This window comes from Vanessa tameamea, chromosome 21 (genome assembly GCF_037043105.1).
Source record: "Vanessa tameamea isolate UH-Manoa-2023 chromosome 21, ilVanTame1 primary haplotype, whole genome shotgun sequence".
Lineage (NCBI taxonomy): Eukaryota > Metazoa > Arthropoda > Insecta > Lepidoptera > Nymphalidae > Vanessa > Vanessa tameamea.
The window spans coordinates 4,596,290-4,622,592 of record NC_087329.1 but is presented as its reverse complement, the minus strand read 5'-3'; the positions used below and the strand labels follow the sequence as shown (position 1 = coordinate 4,622,592).

The 26,303-nt window shown below is 32.7% G+C and overlaps 1 protein-coding gene across 1 annotated transcript; it reads right to left on the bottom strand.

The window, feature by feature from the left end:
• Positions 1–19,681: 19,681 nt before the first annotated feature.
• On the bottom strand, positions 19,682–24,498 carry LOC113404628 (pupal cuticle protein-like). The gene is made up of 3 exons (XM_026645567.2): positions 24,341–24,498; positions 20,464–20,710; positions 19,682–20,257 (listed from the first exon to the last, which is right to left on the bottom strand). Exons 1-3 carry the CDS (start codon positions 24,350–24,352, stop codon positions 19,854–19,856), a joined length of 663 nt encoding a protein of 220 aa, XP_026501352.1. The 5' UTR covers positions 24,353–24,498; the 3' UTR covers positions 19,682–19,853.
• Positions 24,499–26,303: the final 1,805 nt, after the last annotated feature.

Sequence of the window (26,303 nt, the reverse complement as noted above, 5' to 3'; positions counted from 1 at the left end):
ATCATCCGTTTACCACGAGGAAGTCTCCAAAGTAATGTATGCAATATGATTTGCAAATTAAGTCACGTGATCACGTAAACACGTAAAGCTTTTTCGGCTTAGTTAGGGTTTTTTATGTTCTTCTTAAAGAATTACGAAAATATTGGACCTGCTGAGACATTTCGTAGTTATGGCATATAATTGTAAGTAAACGAATGCTTCGATTATTTGTGAGACTTCTAGTATGCTAGTAGTATGCACCTCGGTGTATAGTTAGCACTATTGAGTTCTTAGTCTTGTTTTTTTTAGTTACTATTTACACTATTACTAATTATTACTACTGAGTCAACCGGCATATACCCCTAACATAGCCTTCCAGGTAGTCAAAGACTATGAGATTTAGACATAGACAATTTTAATACTTTTTGCGTATATAATACATTCTTAAGAAATGTATATCCAAATATACACTTCTGCATCAGCCATAATCTTCCGAGAAGCTAACAGGGTTACTTTACATTATCTACGCGTATGAGGCGAAGTCGGCGATTTTAATTTAAATTCGTCCTGTGACTTTATATTTTAAGGCTTTACATGATGCCATATAGTATGCGTGGTGGGGAGAACAGTGTCTTTTATGTACATACATTTTAATATATGATCAGAATAATAAAGAAAGTGCAATGCATTTGGATCGCTGACCGCGTTCTTACGAGCCACTGTCACTGCCAAGGTAAACCGACACTCGGAACGCCTATCGTACTTGTTTTACCTGTGCAGTGGAGATATTTAACATAAGGCAAACTGGTGATACTTGACCCACGAACTAGAAACATTACCCTAGTCTACTGACGAATCTTTAATTTTGAAGTGCCATAGGATAATTATTGTAAGGATGAGTTGATTTGTAAGCTATGTATATCTATAGACATAGATATTTTTACAAATATGAATATGTATAATTATATATAATTACATGAGGAATCTTTTACTGCAACACATGATTTTTCTTTTGTGGTAATAGGTATTCTTATATATATGTAATATATTATATATAGATAATGTATTATCAAGAATCGCTTTATTGTGTTAGCTGAAAAGTATTTTAACTGAAACCCACCGAATATGGATTATTGCACAGCACATTGATACTATTGGAGGTATTTTCATTATAAGGTAACTTAAAAAATAAAAACGGCCATACTACATGCAAATCACTTGATAGAAGTACCACGTGAGTATCTACTTAAAGAAGTTTGTTTATCCCATACAACAATTTTATTTCAGAATGAGGCATGGCGCGAGCTTGACTTAAGATCCCAGATGCAAGTAGAATAAAACAAAGTTGAAAATTTCATATATTTAGTTATTAAAATTTCATTTTATATTGGTTAGTTTTGTAAAACGTTCAAAAGTTTGGTAAATTTTTGAACGTCGATGTTGTTTACACCTTTAAAGACGTAAAATTTTAAATATTACATATTATATCAGTTGTTAATTTTAAGAGCTTAGTGATAAGCTGACGGTGTAACTATTACAATAAATAAAAATAAATAAATAAAATCTGCTATACCTAACACCTATTCTCTATGTCATATATGTATTGTTGTATGTTATATGTGTATTGTATGCTTCACAGACGCCTCACGATAATCTAATTGTACAAGTTTTGATTCTCCTTTTTTTTTAAATTAACGATACATCTCTAGCTGGCTGTTGCTCAAATTAGAAGAAGCCCAACTATTCGTCCATCAAAATTATTCCTTCATAAGCCTCACATATCTTATTTCAACAACATGGCAATATTTTCTCTCAATAACAGGCCAAAAGGCTTTCTCATAGCCTGTAATTTTAGGTTTTAGGAACTCAGACAGTGTTCTTTGACATTAAAGTTTTTAAGCAATAATTGTATTGTATATATCTATATATATATATATATATATATAAATAAGGATCCAAATGTCATTTCCAACCATGTCTTAGCTACAAAAATAAAATTTATTATTCAATTTATTGGTAGGCATTTCCAATTTAGTCAAAGTAAAACTGTAAACGATTCTGAAAAGAAAATTTCCAAGCCCGAGAAAAAACGACAAAAGAAACTCAAACACATTAATGGATATTTTTTTAATGTTGTCTGGCTTCCATCATTTTTTTTTTTTAATATTGATACATCTGAATTTAATCGCAGTCATGGACTTAATCAAAAAACATGAAATGTTTATTGAAAAATAAAATATATTTATGTACGCCCAGTAGCAAATTCAATATTCGATTTTATGACGGTGATAAAATTGTGATAATTCCTTTCTTTAGCCTTATATTGGGAGAAAGTCATGACAGTGTAAGTATAAAAAGGTTTTATATGAATATTGCCCATTATCAATTTGTACTGTAATATTAACTGTTTTTTTAATTTTTTTTTTTTTTTATATACTCAAGAGGCCTAATATTGACCTATACATAAATAATTTTAATTAAAATATATTGGTTCAGAAATAAGGTCGCTAACCTTACCATTAAATTACAACTATTATCAAAAACTATAATTATAATTGAACAGTTAAAAAATCCATCTCGGCCAAGAGCCGAGATGGCCCAGTGGTTAGAACGCGTGCATCTTAACCGATGATTTCGGGTTCAAACCCAGGCAGGCACCACTGAATTTTCATGTGCTTAATTTGTGTTTATAATTCATCTCGTGCTCGGCGGTGAAGGAAAACATCGTGAGGAAACCTGCATGTGTCTAATTTCAACGAAATTCTGCCACATGTGTATTCCACCAACCCGCATTGGAGCAGCGTGGTGGAATGTGCTCCATACCTTCTCCTCAACGGGAGAGGAGGCCTTAGCCCAGCAGTGGGAAATTTACAGGCTGATTATGTTATGTATGTAGTTAAAAAATATACTTCGCCTTTAAAAAACAAAGAAAAAACATATGAGTTTAATTGGATTGACCACAATATTTGTAGATAAAAAATATTTACCCGCCAGATTATATCATATCCATAGTTATTGTTTTATAAAAAACGTGTATAACCCGTTTTTAATTGTTTCTGAACGTGATTACATTTTTTATTTCTCGTCTTCCTTCGACTAAAACAATGTGTAGTGTTAGATACGTAAAGTATATTGATTATATAGAGATTGAGTTCTTATTGATTCATATTTAATAAATTTAATATATTGTCTACTGATAACTAAAAACCCGAGAAATGCGTGTTGGGGGATGCCTAGCCGATGATGTTCAAGTCGTCAAGCATAGTTCTCTTTAAAAACTTTTTTGGGAGGGTAAAGTTCGCCTGAACACTGCTTGCACCCAGGCTTGCATACACAAAATATGTTACTAAAATAGACACATACTTAACAGTAAATTGTTTTATTAATTTATTTTGAAAATTATTTTGTATCGTATGGTTTTATTTGTGTTAGGGAAATAAGGATTTATTGATATTTTTTTATAAAATTTTCTGGATTTACTAAACGATATAAAATGATTATTCTCACTCACACACAATTCCACTATTTATAGTGAATATCATCAAAATACACCGTAACGTACAATGTGAACCGTAACCAATTTTTATTTCCAGTTAAATACTGAATGTTCTTTTGTAAATTCGATTCTACAATAGTTGATTATATAATACGACATCAGTTGAATATGTGTAAACTGGTGCATAAATTTAAAAGGTCAATATTAATACTTCCAATCGTAGTAACATTGTATTATACTGTGCGGTAGAAAGAATAGTTTTTGGAGGTCATTGTAACTGGCAGCCTGCCTGCCTGAATTCTCTTCAATCGTAACAAATTTTCGTTCCATCGGAAATCGGATGAGAGTGAAGCAAAAGATAATGCGATTACGATTGAGTTTACACCTATGCATTATAATATGTCCTACGACGATAGCTAGTCCCTTGATCATGGCCGCCGTGCCCAATATCTGGCAGGGACATATCTTCTTTAATCGTCATCAACTAGATGCCGAGTTATGAGTTGTGAGTTCATTCCATTTAAAAAAATGTGTATTATATCTACGTAAAGACGACGTGTCTATTTCTTCATGTACGGCAACGTAGGGTCTGACAAGCCTGTACGTTTAAATGTGTTTTCAAGGAATTGTGGATTCGTAATGGGTTAAGTTAAGGGATGATAGTCAATTGGATACATTTTTGTTTGGATTGGATGTTTTTTCGACAATTTTTTTTTGACATAATAAGAAAATTCTTAGATGGCCGTAATTTTTTCGAAAAAATCAAAAAGTAAGACACACACGAATATTGTGCAATCCAACAAATGTGTCTACACCCGTGTCCTCAGCGGTGCAAAACTCGAAGGTATATGAAACGGCGTGTGCGTCGCTTTCAGGGATTTTTACTAGTGCTAGGACTCTCAGGCCCCTAAGTCGCAAGTTAAAGTTATATGCATTACAAAGTAAAGGGACAAAAAAAATCAATCAATAAATTTAATCATTCAGTTACCGTTAAATTTCAGATTGTAGCGATCCACTGTAACTGTGAGATCTTTACGTTTTTATGATATTTTTAAACTGCTCATTATTTCAATAATATATTTTAAAAGTAGAAAGTAAAGGAATTAAGCTTTGATAACACATTTATCAAACGAGACTCTTTATATAAAGGTTTAAGAAAACAATATATCATTAATAGAATTAAAAACTTCGCAATTTTTTTTATTTGTAATTTGTATCAAAGCGGAAAATCCAAATTTGAAAAACACGATTCGCGGTATATCAATATATCTATTTAGATTACCTCCATAGTTTTTTTGTCTATAGCTTAAGCCATGAATTAGTGTGTCAATTTAAACGATATTATTCCATTCATCTAAGTGATGCTATTTAATTATAAGTATTATATTAGACGATGCAAGATACCAACACGCGATATAAATTTATTCCCGGATATGACGATGATATCAAAAGTATTTCGACAAACATTATTTAATTAAACTCAAAGGTAATTGGATCATCTTAATATTTATGGTTAGATTTATTTGACTGTACACCAGAGGCTAAAATGGATTAGTAGGGTTTATCTCGGATGCCCTTACAAAAATGAATACGTACATTAAAATATATATAAGAAACTAGAATAGTATTGATTTAAACCTCGTTTTATAAATCAATTTACTGTGATATCTAACTCCATATTAGTCGTCACAGTGACAATCGTTTACCTTTATGTTCTCCGCTTTGACAGTCTATCGATATATAAATAGTCAAAGAATTTTATCTGACCATCTTCTTATATATTAATAGCATAAGCCGATTTTTGTCCCAGTGATTATGGCGCGATAACTGCATATAAAAAATCGGTTATTGTCTCATTTTAAAGAGCTCCAGCAGTAGATGTGCAAAAAAATAAAAAGCATTCTTGATGGAATTTTACTAAATTGTTACGAATTAACAAAGAATTTTGAAAATAAATTACTGGCCGTTAGAGAGCGGCGCTATGTATGTATAAGAAAAAAATGACAAACAAACAATTCTAAGTAAACTAATGTAAGTATATTAAAAGAGGTTTCACGATGAAATGAAATCAAAACATAAACACGAAGTTTCGCAGGAGACCCACTAGTTTTTTATTAAACGACAATGACTTTCAAAATTACGTACGCATGTGTCATATACGCGTACACTTACAAATTTGTACATCATATATTTAAGTTTACATCATGTTAATTTTTTTATTGAGTGAAATAGTTATTTCCTGGTGTGACAGAATAACAAATAATAATGACTATGGCAAATCAAAGCATCTAAAACTCATCACCAGGACCAGGTACTCGTCTGTACGAGTACCTGGCGACAGGTATAACTAATAAGTAGTATTAATGCGTAAACGTCGTAAATTGCTGTACATTGTGTAGTAGGTATGTATAAAAGGAAGGAAAATTTTACTTTTATTTAGATATATTAATATAATCTAATTGCCTGTTACAATTATTTTGTACAATGAATGCTCAGATTATAAGAAAAAAACAAAAGACAGGAGGAGCGCGCGGAACAGCAACAAGAGTAAATAGAAAATCATATTAAAAGCGAATACAATTTCTCGATAGTACGAAACGACGCATTTTTTGTTAATCATTGACAGATTACCAAATTGTTAATTTTTACAAACACTATACTTTTAATTTTGTATTCGCTTTTGTTTCTTCACTATAATGTGGCGTGTGCTTACATCTATTTATTGTTTTATAATCTGTGAATTAATGTTTATTAGTTTTATGTTAAAGCTGGTCAGTTTGTTTGATCGGACGTATTCCTATCTAGAGCTGCCAGTCCGATTTGAATATTTTTTTTTATCTTAGATATTTTATTAAAGACCAAAATACAGCGGCACAACTTTACGCTTCGTCTCAAAGTCTAGAGTAGTAACTTCAAACATCCTGCCGAACTGTATGATACCTTCGAGTTTAATCCGAATTTAGTTATAAAAATTAAAAGTGCAATAAATAAATATTTTTAATTTTATATTAAAGACACGCGTGCCGCGCGAAGTCTCGCGTACGCTCGCGCTGACTTGTTTCTGTGCTCTACTTTTTGGTCTCGATTCACTTCGATATTCACGAGGACCACTCGTTCAGTTAATTTATTGTAAATTAATTCTACAGTACATTTTATATATTACTACAATTGAATTAGCTTAATCTCTTTAGTTGACACAATCGGACACAGATTAATGCACCATGTTATGTAGGATAGAAACAACACGAAGAAAACTGACCGGCGTGGTCGAGATCCGATGATAAAATTTTGAAAACAAGCATGATGGTGGATGTTTCATTATTAATCCATCACCTACTTATTACTTTTACTTATATCTGTGTCATTTTGACACAGATATAAATGTTTATTGACATATCTCGAACGTACTTTTTATATATATATATACAAATTTAAAATAATTACTGTAAGAATGCTAGCGGCATATCCCCGTTTAATCGCAATTTAAATAAACCTATACAAGTTGTTGATACCACTGAAAGTAGGTGAAGTTCACATAGCTCATACTGAGTTAACATAATGTATATTTTTGATCTACATATATTCAATTAATTCATGTGCCTTGCCTCTCGAAAACGACCCTTCATCTCTAATATATATCTCATTACCCAATGGGTGATAATATTAATCCCCCATTGATAAATATAATAAAAAATAAAAATACTATACATATATTCATAATACTTGTATTATAAATTATTTTTATCGTAATAAAAAAATAACTTGACTTGAAGTATTTTTATATAAAAACTTTATAATATAAGTTGCTAATTGTTACAGAAATAAAATATACTTATTGCAAAAGAACGGTATTAAGTTCCCTTCGTAAAGTTTACATTAAAATTTTTACATAACTCAAACATCAATCTCAGTCAGATTCATATCAAAAGCCATTAGTTTATTACGAGGACATTAAATTGAAATTTCTTTAAAAGCTTTAAAATGGGCTAATGTTTTTAAGAACTGAGAAAGTCAGAGTAAAGATTAAGGTATGTTATTAACATTATATGTTTTTAAACAAGAAAGCACTATAATTATATATAAATGAATAATACGCGCCCTACTTGAAATTATTTCGCATCGCCTTTGTAAATAACAATAGAATCAATACAAACATACTTCGAAAACCAACCAATATCTCTGAAAAGTCCTCGAAAAAAAGATAAAGGAATTTGTAAAATTTTAATAAATCAACCATATACTTAAATATTTATTTTACAAAATATACAAAGATTTCATATAACTATTTCACGATCACACGGGCGAAGCTAGGACTAAAACTATTGTAAATTAAAAAGTTTAGTTACTAAGTAATTATTCCAAGCATATGACCCGACATAGATCACTTTTAAAAACCCATGTAACCCATGAGTCATAATCGTAAAAACGTTGCGAATAGTTAGTTTTAAAGTATGATATAAGATTTTTCAATGCAACGTGACTATGCTTATTATTTTAATATTGTTAGAAGGAAAATATGTACTTTTATTGGAAACATGACTTGATTTCTTACTAAACATATATGCATATGATTGAAGATTCTACAAGTGATTAATCAGCTTATTATAATAAATTGATGAGGCTTGTACACAGTTCTGAGACACAAGAAAGATCAAGTATAGTACATATCCTAAATGTAAGCTGTTATTCGTCAGTTTTTCTTAGGTCTGAGGTATTTCTTTAGAACAAGTTGATAGTTCTTTATAACAATTGATAAGCAAGTGTATTTATTATTTCTATGTTGAATAAAGATTTTGACATTATACAAAATTATATTTATCTATGTGATTGGAAAGCGTAAATCTTGTAAAATTAACCAATCAAAAAATTACATAAAAATCTTAAATATTATCTTCTGCTCAGTATAGGAGCCATGACCTTCTCACTACGCTTCAACGGTTTCCTTGGACCACTAAAATCACAACATAAATGTACAATACCAAGAAGGCAAACTAGCCAGATTCAGACTCCCCCAAAAATGATACTTACAGAAAACAACATTAGTTCTCAAAGGAACAAGGTTATTTCGCCACCAGACCGTCCTAGTATCCTTCATAACCACGAGTTAGAAAGTAAGTAACACAACTATTCCGAAAGTAGGAGAAGTACTGCTGTCACAATCCCTAGGACAACTTAAACAAGAGGTCTTCAGGGAAAATAGACGAATCCAGAACGCGGCTCCGACCACAATCATAGACAAGTACCAGGGTGTAAGAAAGGACTGCGTCCTCAAAGCAGACGAAACAGGAACTAAAAGTTGGAAAAAAATCTGTATAGTACAAGAGATTGAAAGCATTTAGGTCGCTAGCACAGTTCCCAGTACAATGGAAGATAGCACATGTGATTATCTTACGGAAGCTAGACTAAGAAGACTAAAATTACCAAAAGTCTTACAGACTCATGGGTCTCCTGTCAATCTTTGGGAAGATCGTTGAAAATACCATAAACTTAACCAACCATAAATATTAACCAGCACGGCTTTATGCCTCAACGTGGCTCGAAAGATGTCCTTAACCTATTGAATCACATCAAGGAGGAAATTAAGAACAAGATAGTAAGCCTAATTTTACTGGATATAAAAGGGGCCTTCGAAAAACGTTGTCGCCAACTCAAAAACTCCAACTGGTAAAGAAACCCCGTGTGGTTTGATGAGATTGACGTTGATATTCGATAATTCACATTGTTGATCGTTGATAAATCATAGTTGATTTGTAAGATTATGCTTATCCACTTGTTAGTATTAGATAATTTCTCGCTTAAAAGATTGGTAGCATAACGTGATTAATGATCCCTAAACAGCATTCGGGCTTTGAAATAGAAACTATTTAATTATATAACACACAAACTATGTAATATATAGTTTTATAAGTGATAGCGTTATTATTAAAAAACACAAGTAAGTACGTTATTGTATTGATTGAAATAAAATGTTATTCTAACATAAGAATACAATAATTCATAAACGAAGATTCCTAGTGGTAGTGCCATACCTTCGGGTTGCAGCCGAATGGGCCGGCACGGCCAGTGACGTACCTCTCTCTCAATTAAAAACGGTGTAAAGTGGTAGCTAAGGTCCCGCGTTTCGGCCGGTATGTGAGGGTCCCGTAGGCCAGATCCTCCCCTCCTAAAACATGATGATTGTGCAGTATTTAGTTTCATTACCCGAGGAGGGTACCATCAGCGATTGCGGTGGAGAATATCTCTCTTGTCATCCATGCTCACCATGCGTCACCTAAAACTATTAATTATTAATTATTATTATATGCCATTGATTTTACATTTGCTTTTACATATTAAATATTACAAGTTTAAATGCATTGTGAAAGTATCTATATCTATATAAGAAAAAGTATAATGTATGTATTTGGTTGGTAATTCTAATTGTAGTAAGTACTTAAAAATTAGGTTTGTTAGTTATGAATTTAACTTTTTTACAAAGAGAAAACATCTTATTCTTATAGTAAATATATTTAGTCAGCAAGAACCCCGTTTTGGGTAAAGGCCTCCTCCAAAGATGCCCATACATCTCTATCTCTTGCTAAGACAGTCCAGTTTGGGCCGGCTGTCCGTCTGAGATCATCTTCCCATCTAGTTAGTCGTCTACCCCGGCTTCTCTTGCCCGTCGGGCCCTTCCACGATGTCACTCTAGCGGTCCATCTTTCATCTTTATATCTCGCGACATGGCCAGCCCAATTCCATTTTAGTTGTAGTGCATGCGTTAGAGCGTCGGTCGCTTTGGTAGTTTTTCTTAATATAGTATGTCTTACTTTATCTATCTTCCTCTATGCTGAGCATGCTTCTCTCTGGCCCTCTTTGACAGGTACTGATTTTATGTGTGGCTTCAGAGATGAACTTCCACGTCTGGCACCGATATGTCAAACGTGGTAAGAGGCTCGAGTTCATGACCTTTGTTTTGATGTCTATCGGCATATTACTTTTAAATATTTCTCTTAGTTTCCAATATTTATTCTACGTAGATAGTACCCTTCTTTCTATTTCTAGGATGTCGCTGTTTTTGTCAAAACTTATCAATTTTCCCAAGTAAATGTATTTCTCAACATTTTCTAGTGGCTCTCCATTGATAATTATGGGTTTTTTCCATCTGTCGTTGGTCATTACCTTGGTTTTTATTAGGTTCATCTCTAGTCCCACCTTAGTACTGGCTTCGTGTAGAGACTCTATCATGTGTTGCATCTGACCGACTGTCTCTGATAGAAGGACTAGGTCGTCTGCGAACCTACGACGACTTAAATAATTACCTTTTATATAGAGTCTTAGTTTATGCCAATCCAGCTTACTAATTATATTTTTCAGGATTGATATAAATAGTATGAGAGAAAGTGTGTCTCCCTGTCTTACTCCTCTTTTTATAGGAAAAGACGGGCTGATTGTCTCGAGTTTGATCCTACCTTTATTGTTATTGTATATACTTTGAATAGCTTTTATGTATACTTCCTCCACTCCTTGCTCTAACAAGCTTTCCCATATGCTATTGTGTGAAACGGAGTCGAAAACTTTTTGATAATCAACAAAAGTCAAATATAGAGTTCTCTGCTGTTCTTGGTATTTTTCTTTGACTAGCTCAATTGTGTGGATGTGATCGATTGTTGAAAAACCTTTCCTGAAGCCCGCTTGCTCTACCGGTTGTTTTGTTTCTAGTGTTGTAGTTATTCTTTTGTTTATAATTGTAGAGGCTGGGTAGTAGGCTGATTGGTCTATAATTTTCAACATTCTTGGGGTCTCCTTTTTTATAAATAGTATAATATTTGCTTCCGACCATTCAGTGGAAGTTTCAGAGCTTTGTAGTATCAGGTTGAATAGTTTGGCTAACGGTGCAGCCAAAATTGACTGGGCAGTTATTATCGCTTTGTTTGTGATGTTGTCAGAGCCTGGACATTTTTCAGCTTTAAGCTTTTTAATTGTTTCTATAACTTCGGACTCATTGATCTCTATATAGTCTTTACAATTGTCTTCTTTGTTGTTATTTGGTGCTGTTATGTTGTTATTTTTGTCAATGTGTAATTTTCGATAAAACTCCGTAGTGGTTTTTATAATGTTGCTTCGTTTACATATATCCTTGTTCCGATTTTTTAATTCTTTTATCCAAGAAGTATTTGTTCGAAGTTCCTTAAAAGGTTTCTTCGTGCTGCCGCAAAGCTGTAGGTGTCTCAGTATAGTGTCTTGTCTGCGGTTAGAATAATATTTTTTTATATTTTTATTGACTAATTTGTATAAGGCAGAGAGTTCGTTTTTCATGGAACCAGTTTTGTTTTTGGTTGACTGTAGGGCTTTTCTTCTTTGTAGTAGTTTTTCTGTTCTTTCCTGTATTATTTTTTGTTTTTGGTTTCCCTTGTTTCTTTGTGCACATTTCAGGCTCTCAGACATAGCATTTTTAATTTTGCCGTAGCAAGTTTGTACCGTTCCTTTTTTCTAGGTGATTTGCTGGTTCTGATAGTTTTAATGTCAGCATGTTCTTATACTTTGTTATTTCATCTTTACTTTTAAGTTGGTAACCTTGTTTATTATTAAATCTGGTTCTGCTTAGTTTATGTTTAGAGAGCATTAGTGTTCCTCTGATAGTACGATGGTCAAATGGGTAGTTCAGGTTTAAAACTTCGAGGTTCGTAAATGATCTTGGGCGGTTTGTGAGAATGTAGTCTATCTTGTTTTTGTGTAGTCCATTTGGCGACTTCCAAGTCCATTTTTGATTGGGGTTTTTCTTAAAACAACTATTTATTATTGTCAACTAGTGTTCAAGCGCAAAGTTTACGAGTTTCTGGCATACTATTCCTTACGCCGTGTCCATGTTTTTTCACAACCAGATCCTCGTTATGTTTAGGTGCTCCCAACCCACCTTAGTGTTGAAGTCGCCCATAAGTATAACGTGTGTGTTCGACGTTTCTAGTGCTTTTCTAATTGATTCATATAATTCATCAATTTTAGTTTCGCTCGCAACAGTCGTAGGGAAATATACTTGCAGAATGGATATCTTGTGGCCTCCTATGTCTATGTTGAGCATAGCTAAGCGTTCTGATATACCCTTGAAGCTCTCTATGTTGTTTTTGTTTTATTACCTTTTTGTTACCTATAACTATAGGTACAATGCGCAAATTCAGCCTCGCGTGGAGTACTGCTCTCACCTCTAGGTGAGTGCTCCCCAGTATCAGGTTCTTCCATTTGACCGTATTCCTCGCGGAGCGGCTCTAATTATCGACGATCAAGCCCTTCCCGACCTACTTGGCTTTACAGATGCAGAATGATCCTTTGGCTTTACGTAGAGATCTACGCAAGGCCAAACGATCACTCTACATCTTTAGACTATTTTTCACGACGAATAATTTGGATTAATCGACTTCTTAATTTACTTAAGACTGTACAATTATTTGGTTGTACTAACTTTAAAAAAAAAAAACAAATTTTATTATTTCACTTATGTTAACAAATGTTCAACTAGAATATATCTACTAAACACCATTTACCACATAGTTAAGTATATTGAAATAGAGTATACGGGCTATATAACCCACTTATCAGTATCTAATACTATAAACATAACTGATAATATTGCCCCAATGATTAAATACTAGGTTACTTGTACCAAGGTTTTTCCATACCTGTTATCACCTTAATGGAAGATGCAGAACATGATCTAAATACGTAAAATTTATAATACATACTGCAAATCTAAATTATCATCAAGTAATTGCAATTAACATTAGCCTTTTACAAGATACATCAAAACTCTTGGTTCTCTGTGCCATCTACTTATAGACTAAGGCATCTCCCAGCGGGCCCTTTAAGGCATCAAAGCTCCTGATTCTCCACCTACATCATCTTGATACTGGTATTTGCCGCTACCTTCTTCACCTGGCCGTTGGGTGCCGTACACTACGTTTGCCGATCCGCAGTCTCCACTCTAGTACACGTCTATTTCAACGGACATCCGTCTTCTTCAGATAACTTCATTGCGGCTTGGGTCCCGAATCACCGATCAAATTGAAGTTTGGGTTCAGTTCCAAGCCTTGAGTCAATTCATTAAAAGTTGTTGCTTTATCACTCTCTGATTGTGTCATATTACTGTCCAAGTGCCTAACTTCACCGGTTTACACACACACTTGTTCACTAAACATAATATATCTTCTAGCATCTAGGACATTCGCTACAATAGACCTTAAATTTGCCGCTACGGACCAATTATATCAACACAAACTTTTACATATACGATGATAAATTTAAGATGGAAATTATGAAGAAAAATATATATTCATTTAACAATATCACTGATAAGAATTAATGCTATTAAAAAATTTAGGCGCCAATTTGTAGTTAGACCATTTAAATTCGAGTTTTAGTCGTATGCTTCATAAATATTTTTAATTTGACTATTAGCTTAATATTTGATCAATAACTGTCGTTTTGATCTAGTCACTGGCCTATGTGGACGCAGATCACAAGGTTGGCTTCAATTTTATTATTTTATTAACCTTTGTATTACCTCGAACCGCCGTTTGATGCTTTTCCCTGGACAGAGTCTGAGACTCTTTCCGATTGTGTCAGCTTCATTTCGATCGGATTATGAAAGTGTGAGAACAGAGTGTGCACTTGTGTTTGCATCCACCTGTGCTATGTGCCTAGTTTACGGTTGGAACGGATGCCCCACCCAAGAGCCTCTGGTTCTAATAGCCTCCAGACATTTCCATGTTCCCTCAATCAAATTCTAAACAAGGGTTTAAATATATGTTTAAGACCTTTCTAGAATATGATTTAAAGTTGAGAGGTCCATACAAATGTCATCCCAGGCAATAAATAAATAAATACAGCTTAAACCGGTTATTTACATTTTCTGTTAATTTTTCAAATATATATACAGTTCCATTTTCGCTTATTGCACTTCGTATTTATTAAGTGTATCTAATTATTAAGTAGTACCTATTAAGTTTCTTCGTATATATTAAAAAGGTATTGTGTTCTTTCTTTGAATAATATTTTCATTAACATTAATTCCATGTAAGTTATTATATGGGTTTTTTATCATTAATAAAATATGTATGTACATACATGTGCAATACTGATACTAATGTTAGATTATTTATTTATTTTCACGTAAAATATGTCATCGCCTAATTGCTAAACACTTAATATAAAAAAAAATATCTTTAACTATAAGTCGAACCTAAAATTTTAAAATAATAGAAATGATTTTCTCTGTAAAGTAAATAAAATAAATTACTATATGCTTAATTAAACATATAATATTAAGCAGAAATGAAATGTCAATCCTAATCGTAATACAAATAGCAACAAATCTAGTAATAATAATATGAGTTAGTTTGATTAAGGGATCATGTCTACCAACGTTTGTTCTATACTAGCTAAGGTGAAAAAATCTGTTAGAACATCTAAATATGAATCGAGCAACATTTTTTTTATCGAAATAAGAGAATCGAGTGGTAGTAGCATCTCAGAAACGAAGCTGTGTAATGTTAGAGGACCTTTTTCGAGAGAGATATCTTGATAAATACTAGAAATTTGATAAAGCTTCGTTGTATAGTTCGATTCTCTAGTTATGGGCTTTATAGTGAGGATGTCAAATACAGCATACATATTTTCCAGGGAGCTGCGTATAAAACTTTGTGTATTTTTTTTTTTTTTTTTATGTTATAGGTGGCAAACGAGCAGGAGGCTCACCTGATGGAAAGTGACTACCACCGCCCATGGACATCTGCAACACCGGGGGGCTTGCAGGTGCGTTGCCGGCCTTTCAGGAAAGAGTACGCTCTTTTCTTGAAGGTTCCTAAGTCGTATCGGTATAGTGAGCATTGATATAATTTGCAGTTATGTTAACTGTATCCAAATATTTTCCAGGCACGTTTGGTTGTTCTATCCTTATGATTAACAAATATTTAACTTATCAAGAACAGCCGTATCACTTATACTTAAATATTCAGTATGACATTTTAAACGCTTCAACGTAGTATACGTTTATTTTAAGATAATTTTATGTGGTGACACTTTTTCAAATAAATTCATATGAAAAATAATAGGACCTAGATGATAATATTCCGGTAACAATTTTATTACTTTACCATTTTACTACCGGAAGTAGTAATGTTTTTTACACTTTCTGTTACATCATAAGTTACAGACATGCCGTGAGTGCGTGTACCTAAATAAAACAGTACATATAATTTATAACTTTTTAGATTTTTCTCAATGCATTCTAAGTACATACGGGTAATCATAATCTAAGAAGAACAAAACCACTGTAAAGATAATGGAATAAAATGGTTGAACACAAAATCAAGTGTTTCAGTTACATTCAGAATATTTATAAAGGTAGGCGCGTTAGTTGTATCGATTATTTCTTTTATCGACTTGGTTTAGTACCAAAGGCTTTGTGTAAGTCCGTTCTACCTATGGTACCTACTCGTCTAACTCCACTCATCAGATATTCTACCGCCAAACAGTACTTAGTATTGTTGTGTTCCGGTTTTAAGGGTGAGTGAGCCAGTGCAACAGGCACAAAGAACTTAAAATCTTAGTACCCTAGGTTGGTGGCGCATTACTGATGTAAGGAATGGTTTATTGCAGCGCCATTGTCTATGGGCGGTGGTGACCACTTACCATCAGGTGGCCTATGTGCCCGTCCGCCCTTATCATGAAAAAAATACGTTCACGCGTCGTACAATGTACAATAAGTACCTTTAGCCAAAAGTAAAAAACAATGATTCATTAATTTATCATAATATGTGTCATGCCTACGTTGCTTTCTTACTTTGTCATTTTAAGTATTCATGTTTTGTTTTATTAGTGCTTATTAACACTAAGCCTATATTCTTTAAGAGCATTAATCATAAGGGGTGAATCATACCGTCATATTATATTGATTGACGCATTTTATTTTAAAAATAAGTGTCGCCAAGAAACGATTGCACCTCGAGCTTATTAACTAATTTATAAGGATTCTCATTTATATATATGAGACATATTTACCTCGACCTCCGTGGTCGAGTAGTGTGTACACCGGTTTTCATGGGTACGCTACACTGAGGTCCCGGGTTCGATTCGCGGCCGAATCGATGTAGAAAAAGTTCATTAATTTTCTATGTTGCATTGGGTCTGGGTGTTTGTGGTACCGTCGTTACTTCTGATTTTCCATAACACAAGTGCTTTAGCTACTTACATTGGGAACAGAGTAATGTATGTGATGTTGTCCAATATACTTATTTACCTATTTATATTTATTTATTACAATAATTTTAAATTTTTTTAAACCTATAACACCTATGAATATGACATTTAATATATTGTTTTAACATTTAGTATTATAGGGTTTTATATTTGTTTCGGGTTTTATATTATATATGTCGTAGATTGAATTTTCGATTAAATGCATAATTAGACACTTGTGATATTGGCAAAAAATAAATCTTAAAATTAGGTTTTTACCAACAATTTCGAAACTTGGTTGTCTTCAGTGCTACGATTCGATTCTCGTCCCTCGTTTGGGTTGTGGTGACGGCAATTCCTAAGGTACAGAAAGAGGGTTTGGAGACATCTGCTGCTGCTAGTGGTGTTGTTGGTTCGTGTATTACGATCAAGATCAAGCCTGGTGATTACGGCAGGAATACATTTGGAATAAATAAGGCGGCAAAAGGGTAAATAAGTAAGAAAAGGAGAAGATGATGTTCTGCTAATGGTGTTTGGCATTGTTGTTCGGCGACTCCAGTTTGTGACCGTGCCGACTCCCGATCGAACGCATCGGATGAGCCACAGACGGGAAGGTCCAGCGAGTGACGACTCTTTGTGAGACGCGGGTCTCTGTTGAAACCGACGCTGATTTTCCGTCTGTGGAGTTCCTTGTGGTTGGAATGTGAAGGTACTTTGTTCAGCTGGAGTGATACTCTTGCCCAGTTCTACAGAATGTTTCCACGATTATCTAATTATTATCAACAATAATATAAATAATTTCCTTCCTTGAAAGACTCAGGTTACTAAACCGTTAGTAAAACAATTAGTATCCGTTTAATAGAGTCATATTCATTGTGTTTTAAGTGGTTTATTTTTTATTCTGTACTATTGAATGAATAAATCTATAACTTCAAATTGTTCAACAAAGAGGACATTGTTTAAGCAAAATATTTTTTTATATAATTCTTGCCTACATAAAATTAAGAGCAATATCTTCGCTTCGTGTTTAAGTTTAATTAAAATTAATGTTACAGATACAACTTATAAAATCAGATATTTGGATAAAAACATACGTGTGTTTTTGACATACCAAGCAATTTTAGTTGTTTAAATGAAATTTTTAGTGGTGTATAATCCAGATATTATATTCCTTGTCTCTATAATTACGAGTTATTCACTAAACCAATCAATTTTGCCTCATTACATTAGTCAACGCTACAAAAAATATATGCACTTATTCATCAATTATTGTTTCAAAAAAATCAAAATCAATATATACTTTATTCAAGTAGGCTTTTACAAGCACTTTTGAATCGTCATTTAACAAACTATTTAAAGTAAAGCTACCACCGGTTCGGAATGTAGATTCTACCGAGAAGAACCGACAAGAAACTCAGCAGTTACTCTTTTTCAACATCTAAAAATACAGTCATGTTAGTTAAAATCAATTATATATGTATGTTATGTCTCCTGCCTGGAGGTCAACAAGCATTAATTCCACGCTTTTTTATCATAAATATAATCTTGTATCGAATAATATGCCCTCTTTACCAATGTATTTTTACAATTGACTTGAATCTATGAAACGTTAAAAATGTTAAAGCGATACTTAATAATTAGTTCTATAATTAGCTTAGTTGAACATTTAAATCAAAATTTAAGCTTCCGGGAAGTTATTTTTTACATCATATAAATAGATATGAGGCACCAAATAATGACTAAATATTTTTTTCATAAAATCATTGTAGTCGTGAAATATTTCTAAAAATACTTTAAAAACAAAATATAGAGCGTTTCATGAAATGAATGAAACTTTTCTCTTTCGATAATACTTTAAATAAATTGAGTTTTATATCTTACTAAATTATGCCATACTGGAAGTGTTGTTTTAGAAAGTGTAAATGAACGATCTATTTGTGATCGAAAAAAAAGAGCGAGTAAGCAATATTGTAAAAACTTTTATATTACTATATATTATATTACTGGCTACGCTGGTGGATAAAATCTCTCAGACAATTAGCTTCAAAAAAACGAAATGTACTATCATTTAAATTTTAATCACTACGTTAAATGTATGAAAGTTCTATATGTTCTTAGCCATGTTTATTCAACAAAAAATAATATTCATATTAATATTACTTATGATTCTGTGCTTCAAATACTGGGAAGTTTACAGGGATTCGAGATACGCGACACTGTAACGCTTTATTTATTATTAGTCTCGACGAGTTTGAACGAGAAAAATAAAGATATATATCTTTTTAAATATTTATTCATAAACAAATACTCTGAACTGCCGAATTAACTTTTCGCCTGTAATCTTTCCGATCGATATGACATATCTTGATCAATCAATAAACTTGTTTATTTTGATGAGATGAAACATAAATATGACAACGAATAGATCAATTTAGGAAGCTTTCGATTGATAAGCACAAATATTTTTTTTAACTAAATTTAACAGCCATGTTGTCAAAAAGTGTGCAAAAAGTAAACATACTGTTAGCGGATATGTTTTTGCATGAAGATGAATGAAGAGATGAGAAAACAAAGCAAAACTTACTTCTTTATAATATTAGTAATGTGCTATTTTTAAACACTACCATAAATATCATTATAACAATATTGCTAGATATAATTTTGAGTGCTGTTATATATTTTTTTTCGTGAACTTTATTGTCCTCAACTGTTAAACTATAATGATCAAATCCGAAAATGGCTTAAGTTTGGGTATTAAATTTTGTATTATTGTATATTATAATTTAAAGGCTTTGTTGTTCTATTTATATAGAACTATTACCGTTCCATTTTCAGATTTCTGAATATAGTCAAGTGTAAAAAAGAAAACATTATCATGACTTTGCTAGTTCAAAATAATTTGATCGGAAATTGCCCCATTTTTCTCTTTATATTTACTTGAGTTATAAGTTTTTATCGTCCGCATTATTATACCAGGGAAAAAATAAAATAAAAAACTTATTGTAACATTTAAAGATTTTTATATTTTAAGTATAAAATCGCTCTAGCATCGCTATACACAGGTCATTCAACTTTATACAGTACTTTAACATATTTTTTTTGGCTTTTTATCAAGGTTTTGTATAAAAAATAGCATAAGGCAGTGCGCGGGCCGGGCCAGAGGTAGAATTTAGTGCCAGCCGTGGGCACCGTGGCCTTCCCAGTGATCTTCGGGTGCGGAGGCGGCAGCTTGCGCAGCAGCAGCGAACTGGTGGAAGTGAGCAGCACGTGCGTGTTGTACCTCGGGGGTATCAACTACGTATTGACCGTCGTGGGTCAGCTGGATGTGAGCCTGAGGGCCGCTCCATTTGCCGTATCCACCAGCGTAGCCAGCACCGTAGGCAGCAGCGGCACCGTATCCTGCTCCGTAACCAGCGCCTAATCCGGCTCCAGCACCAGCGTAACCACCATGAGCAGCTTTAGCGGCCTCCGCAGAGTGAGCAGCGATGTGAGCAGCCTTCAGGTGGGCAACCTCGGGAGTGTCAACGACGCGACCGTCATGAGCGAGGGGAGCGGGGCCGTATTTGTGAAGTCCTGTAGATAAATGACAAAATGTATGTATGTTTGTTTTTCTTAGAAGGAAGAAGTAATTTATTAATCATCTGAATTCGGCAAATATGTATCCCTTGGAGCTGCATGGTGAAATAAGCTTAAAATTAACTTTCAAACAAGACACAGACTTTGCAGTAATATTTATTTATTTACTGGTACTTTTTACTCCGATAAGTTGATTAACTTACCAGCACCAGGGGCACCGTAGTGTCCACCGTCGCCGTAAGCGGGTCCAGCGATGTAAGCGGGGCCAGCGGGAGCCCAGGCACCGTGAGCGGAGGAGGCTTGCGCATGCGCAGCCAAATGAGAAGCCTTCGCGTGTGCTACTTCAGGTGTGTCGAGCACATATTTGCCATCAGGACTGAGTTGAATGTGTGCTGGTGGGCCTGGGTAGAAGGATGCTTGCGCGAGGCAGAAGGAAGCGGCAAGAATAATCTGAGAACAATAAAAAGCAACATTTTTAAAATAAAAATATATATAGAAAAAAATATATATCTTTTAAACTCAAATACTTATGGCGTGTGAAAAGAACGTGCAACATATTAAATGTATTAATTTGTAATAAATCAGTGTAATAAATCTTTTATCGACAAACGGGCTGGCTTAATATGGACACACGCCAATTACGTGCTATCTATATTTATTGATGGCAGACATGAACGACCATGACAGAAATACCATAACTTAAATTCTGTTAAAACAAGTTACTATATTTTTTCAGTGACGTTTATTGTTTAACTCGACTAAAATACTCCGACGTTTTTCATAAGGATATGATTCTCTGCAACACGGTTTATCAAAGCCAAATCAATAAATTCTCAGTGAGGAAAAAGTATCTGTTACGATATTAGCCACCTGATGTATAAAAAGGAAATTGCAATTTCTGTAACGGCTGCAAAAAGTTTATTCTTCGGATAAGTAGGACATCGGTAAATTAATCAAAAGATTGTTACGTTATCCGTTCAGTTTATTCACACAATTATTACAATGCTTCTGATGTAAATGGTTAAAATTGTGTACTTTGTTTGGTGATAATCTCGTTTCGACATTAAACTAGAACTATGTGTGTGAATAAGCAAGTATCATAAAACATTATTTCAATACAAAATCGAGCGTAATGTCGAAAAAATAATTATTACAAAATTATTTTAGTACGAAACGAAATAACGAATTAACGAAATAATTTGTATAAACATTAGAATATTTATCTGAAACGTTTTATGTTGCCCTTATATAAATTGTACCTAAGTCTTGATAGTGTAATTGGACTAAGCGATTTAAATAACTATTACCTAAATATTACATAGAAAATGTATTCGTTGAAGGCGTGGCCCCGTTACGTGCAACATCGCCCAGATAAATATAATAAGGAAGTTTAGTTTAGAAGTAAATCAGAACAGCAAACGATTTATACAAAGTGAAAAGATTAAATATTGAATTAACTAAATATGAAATAGATATGTACAGGTACTTGTACTTCGAGCTGATGATTTATTAATAACCAAAGTATTTATCCGTTTATTTATTGCTCAGATACAGCTAGCGATAACAAGGACTAGATCATTAACAACATTATTATCAGCAAAGTTTATATTAACTTGTATTACACTGCGACTTATTATTATTGGAAACTATATCTTATTACAAAATTTACCGCACGCACTTATTGAAACCTTGGTATAATACCAAAACCGCAGACCCTTCCAGGGCCAGCTCTCTAAATAAATGTAACACAATATTAACTAAATATCAAAATAAACTGGTTATATACTATAAGTTTATATTAAATAGTAAAAAGATAGCAATGTCTGATGAGCCGTTATATAGAAATAACTAAATAATAAATATATTATTGTAAAAGTATTCTCATTTCATAATAATAAAAGAAATGATAGAAACTGAGTTACGGTTGCGAATGTACGACGAATGGATAATAGCGAAGAAACCATGCGAATCACATGCCTCGTCTGGTTTTGAAACTATTCGTAGATTATTGCAAAATTTTATACAAAAAAAAAAATTTTTAACACATGTCTGTATTTCGAATTATTTCAATAAAACAATTATGAAAGATATCAAATCTAAGAGAGACATTTACATAAAACCTTACAATTGCTAGAAATAACCTTATTAAAGTGAGCGCTCTTAAATTTATTGCATACGGCCAACTATATTTTCATATAAATAATTAAAATTTCAAATTTATACAATTTACTTGATTTTCACTAGCAGTTTACTTGTTATTCGGCTTCGCTTAATGCGTACCTTGAACAAGTAGTCGCGGTCGACTTCAGATCATCAAGTCATAATGACACTCTTTAACTAATCTATAATATTTATTTGAGATCGCGCTTATACGAGACCGTCATAAACATGAACCGTATTTCCGCCGCTTTAAGACAATCGACCTTAGACTTTTAACGTCTAATCTAATTCCCACTGAGTATGACCGGTACATAACTCAGAAAAGATCCTTTGACATTTGGAAATGCTATGAAGGTCCGAATTCTGCATACTAATGCCATGGGAATAAAGATTCAAGTCGACATTAGAGCAATTAATTATAAAATAAACTAAAGAAACGAGTATATTATTTTTCCTTAATTAGAGACTATAGCTCTATTAGTTTAGTCTTTTCATTATTGTTCTTGCGTTAAAAGTGGAGTACGCGCTTGGAAAGCGATTACATCGCTCTATGGGCAAGACAATGCAAGTGTATAATTTGAGGCGTGGACCTCATATCGATTCGCTTTTGCATTCTGTTGCAAAAGCGTTATTTTGCAACAGTTCGGAATTATCATTCAGCGAACTGGTGCACAACAAGCCTGTTGCACCGCATTGCTCAAGAAAGGAAGCGGTGGGCGTGAGGAAGTGCTATGGTTACGAAGGTCATAAGTAAAATTTCTGATGGAAATCGTTATTGGCCCGCGTCACGCTCAAGCGGTGGTGGTGTGTTCGACCAATTTGCGGTCAACGTTGCATGATTGTTATGATTGACTAGAGAAAGCCGACGAATCTGGGTGCTTTGAACACTTATAGCACCCACTCACCGAGTCTATACACGAACTTGAACATTAATAGTTCATAATATAACACATACATAAAATAATTATGTAAAGTATACTTTTTATCATCTACCACAAATCTATTTATTTTTTAAACTTTATATTCCTAAATTACTTCATGTATTTTTTATCTTTCGTGGTAACTAAAACTGTAATTGTAATAACGAATATATTCTGCCCACCACAGCTAATGTGACCACTGAGGCGAGCAGATGAATGTGACGCGCCCGCCCATAGCTTATGCAATACACGCTTCAGGACAATATTTTCTTAACACAGAATTATACGTATTTTCATACTTTTAGCTGTTTTTTGATAAGAAATATCTTTTATTTTTTATTTAAATCTGTCTTAAAAAAATAAGTTTAATTTAAATGCAAATGTATTCATTAAATAAACAATGACTAAGGGCTTAATGAATTCTGCCGCCTTAGAGACGTAGGCGACAATAGCAGGATATACGAATTGATTGATTAATCTTCAAATACCTTGGACATCTTTAAATCGCCCTTGGCATAGTAATCATAATATACTTGAGTTTTAATTTATTTTTCGTAAATGTATTTCCCGCCTAACTTTAAACTGCTGAAGCTATAATAGTTCGAATACGAATTTGTTATAGATATAGGACTAGTATGAGTTTATGTGTAAACTTTAGTTTCTCATTAGATATTCGTAGCATATATATAGAAAACGGTTATTTGTAAATGAATGGGCATGAAACAAATTATACAATTACAAATTTGCATAAATCTAGCCTTTGATACTAATTTATCAGTTCGAAATATCAATTTACTCAATAAAGAGTTATCTTAGTGCTGATCATGAAAAGATTTATATTTCGACTATTCCGGTCTTACTGTTGTAAATATTTTGTATTTAGCAAACAGTACTTTATATATTGATATACCTTCTGTAACATATATTTATATATTGTTACAGTAATAATAATATATATTAAATATATGTCATTAAAAAATAAAACAAATCACAAACTCACCATAGACTGCATGATTACGGTTATAAAATTAAAGTTTGGAGATCTCAAACGAACTGACTAAGCGCTGCTGGTATCAGTACTCGCCTAGAAATTTTCGCCTAAGCGTGTGTTCACCACTACCTTCAAAGTCGGAATGCTATTGCTCTCAGCCCGCTCCCTTATATATGTGACACCCCGCTAGGCGGTACGTAATTGGAAACAATTAACTGCAATGCCGTAATTTTAATTGTGATGAGCGACTGCCAACAGTTTTAACGTCTAGGGGTGTTTAAGGGGTGCAATTTTTTGAAAATTTTTTTTTAGTTGAAAAATAAAATCAGTATTTTAGTAATTTAATTCTTTTGTATTGCGTAAATGTGATATTGTTATTAGATTAATAGTAACAAGTATATAACTTATATTTTTTCGTTCCTCTTACACAATTTAAATTGTGTAATGATTCTTAAATATATACGAATATTTTTTTTTTTTTCTATATTTTCATAAAAATACACTGACTTAACATTTTACTGTGATATTGTAGTCGAATTCGCTTGTAATAATAGATTTTCGACAATAATTTTGTAAGTAGTTGCAATATGTAATAATTGCATTATTAATAAGTTTACATTTTATTTTTCAGCAAAATAATCTCCAAACAGATTCCTCTAGTAAAAGTCCGAGAGCCTGCGAAACGGGTGCGGAACAAAGAACAGGACGTTGATGTCTTTTGTATGGAATCCGCTTCGATGTGTTACTTCGATGTAGATGTTTTAGCTCCTGACAAGTTATAAAGTTTTGTATATTGAATGTTATTCTAGGGTAACTTAAAGTATATATTTTGATATTCAAATTTAGTCATTTATCTTTTAAAAATAATCAATTTACGCTGTAGTGATGATAACATCGGTATCATTTGACTATTTGAACTTGCAATGATTTACAAAATTATTATTTTTTCAATCTCCAAGCTATAGGAATTGAAATAATAATTATTTTACAATTTTAACGAAAAATAAGCGTTGATTTTAATTTATTAAATTGTTGCTTTTTTGCATATTTTTATAAAATATGCATTTTTAATTAAATGCAATTCGACAGTGTTACGATAAAAATAGCTTTTGCTTAACCAACGACACTTTGCCAGACTTAAGGAATTTAAATAAGCATTTTTATATTTATTGTTTTAATATTTTTATTAGTATTGTGATTGATTTAGTCACTTATACTTTACCACTATATATGACCTCGTTTTAAAATATTATTGTTATATTTTCTTATCTATCTACACAGAAAATGCTTCAAAATAATAATTAAAAATCTTACTGGAATTATAACACTTATACTAAGAAATCTTAGCAAAGAAATAATAAAATTATGGTTCATGGTCTCTCATTAATAGTTATTTTATATTTCACATGCGAAATGAGTTATTAAATTGATATATTTCTTAACTGTTCTTTAACTGTTTCAGAAATATATTATATCACTTTCTAAATATGCAAAGAGGAAATAGAAATATTTCGGTAACAATTTAAATCTACATACATACATAGATACATACATACATACATACATACATACATACATACATACGTTTCGTTGTTTTGAACTATAGAATTAACATCATCATATCAATGTTTCAAGATACGAATCATTTGTCATGTCCTAACAGCATACTTACTAAGGTGATACAATTTCAAATAAGTATTGACAGATTGAAAAATTATATTACTCAACTTTATTGCATGTTATTATGGACTTAATATAAAATTAATAATGCGTAGTGGAATAATGCAAATTGAAAAGTATGCCGTTGATAAATCAATCTAGTAACAACTCGGCACTCGCCCAAAACCATTAATGCTATTTATAATTGTTGTTCTAAATTATTGATAAATGTTTTGATGATTTTTATAATGAAAAAATATATATATTTATTGTAATTATTTTATAAGGATTAGCGGTGAGCTTAATTAAAATC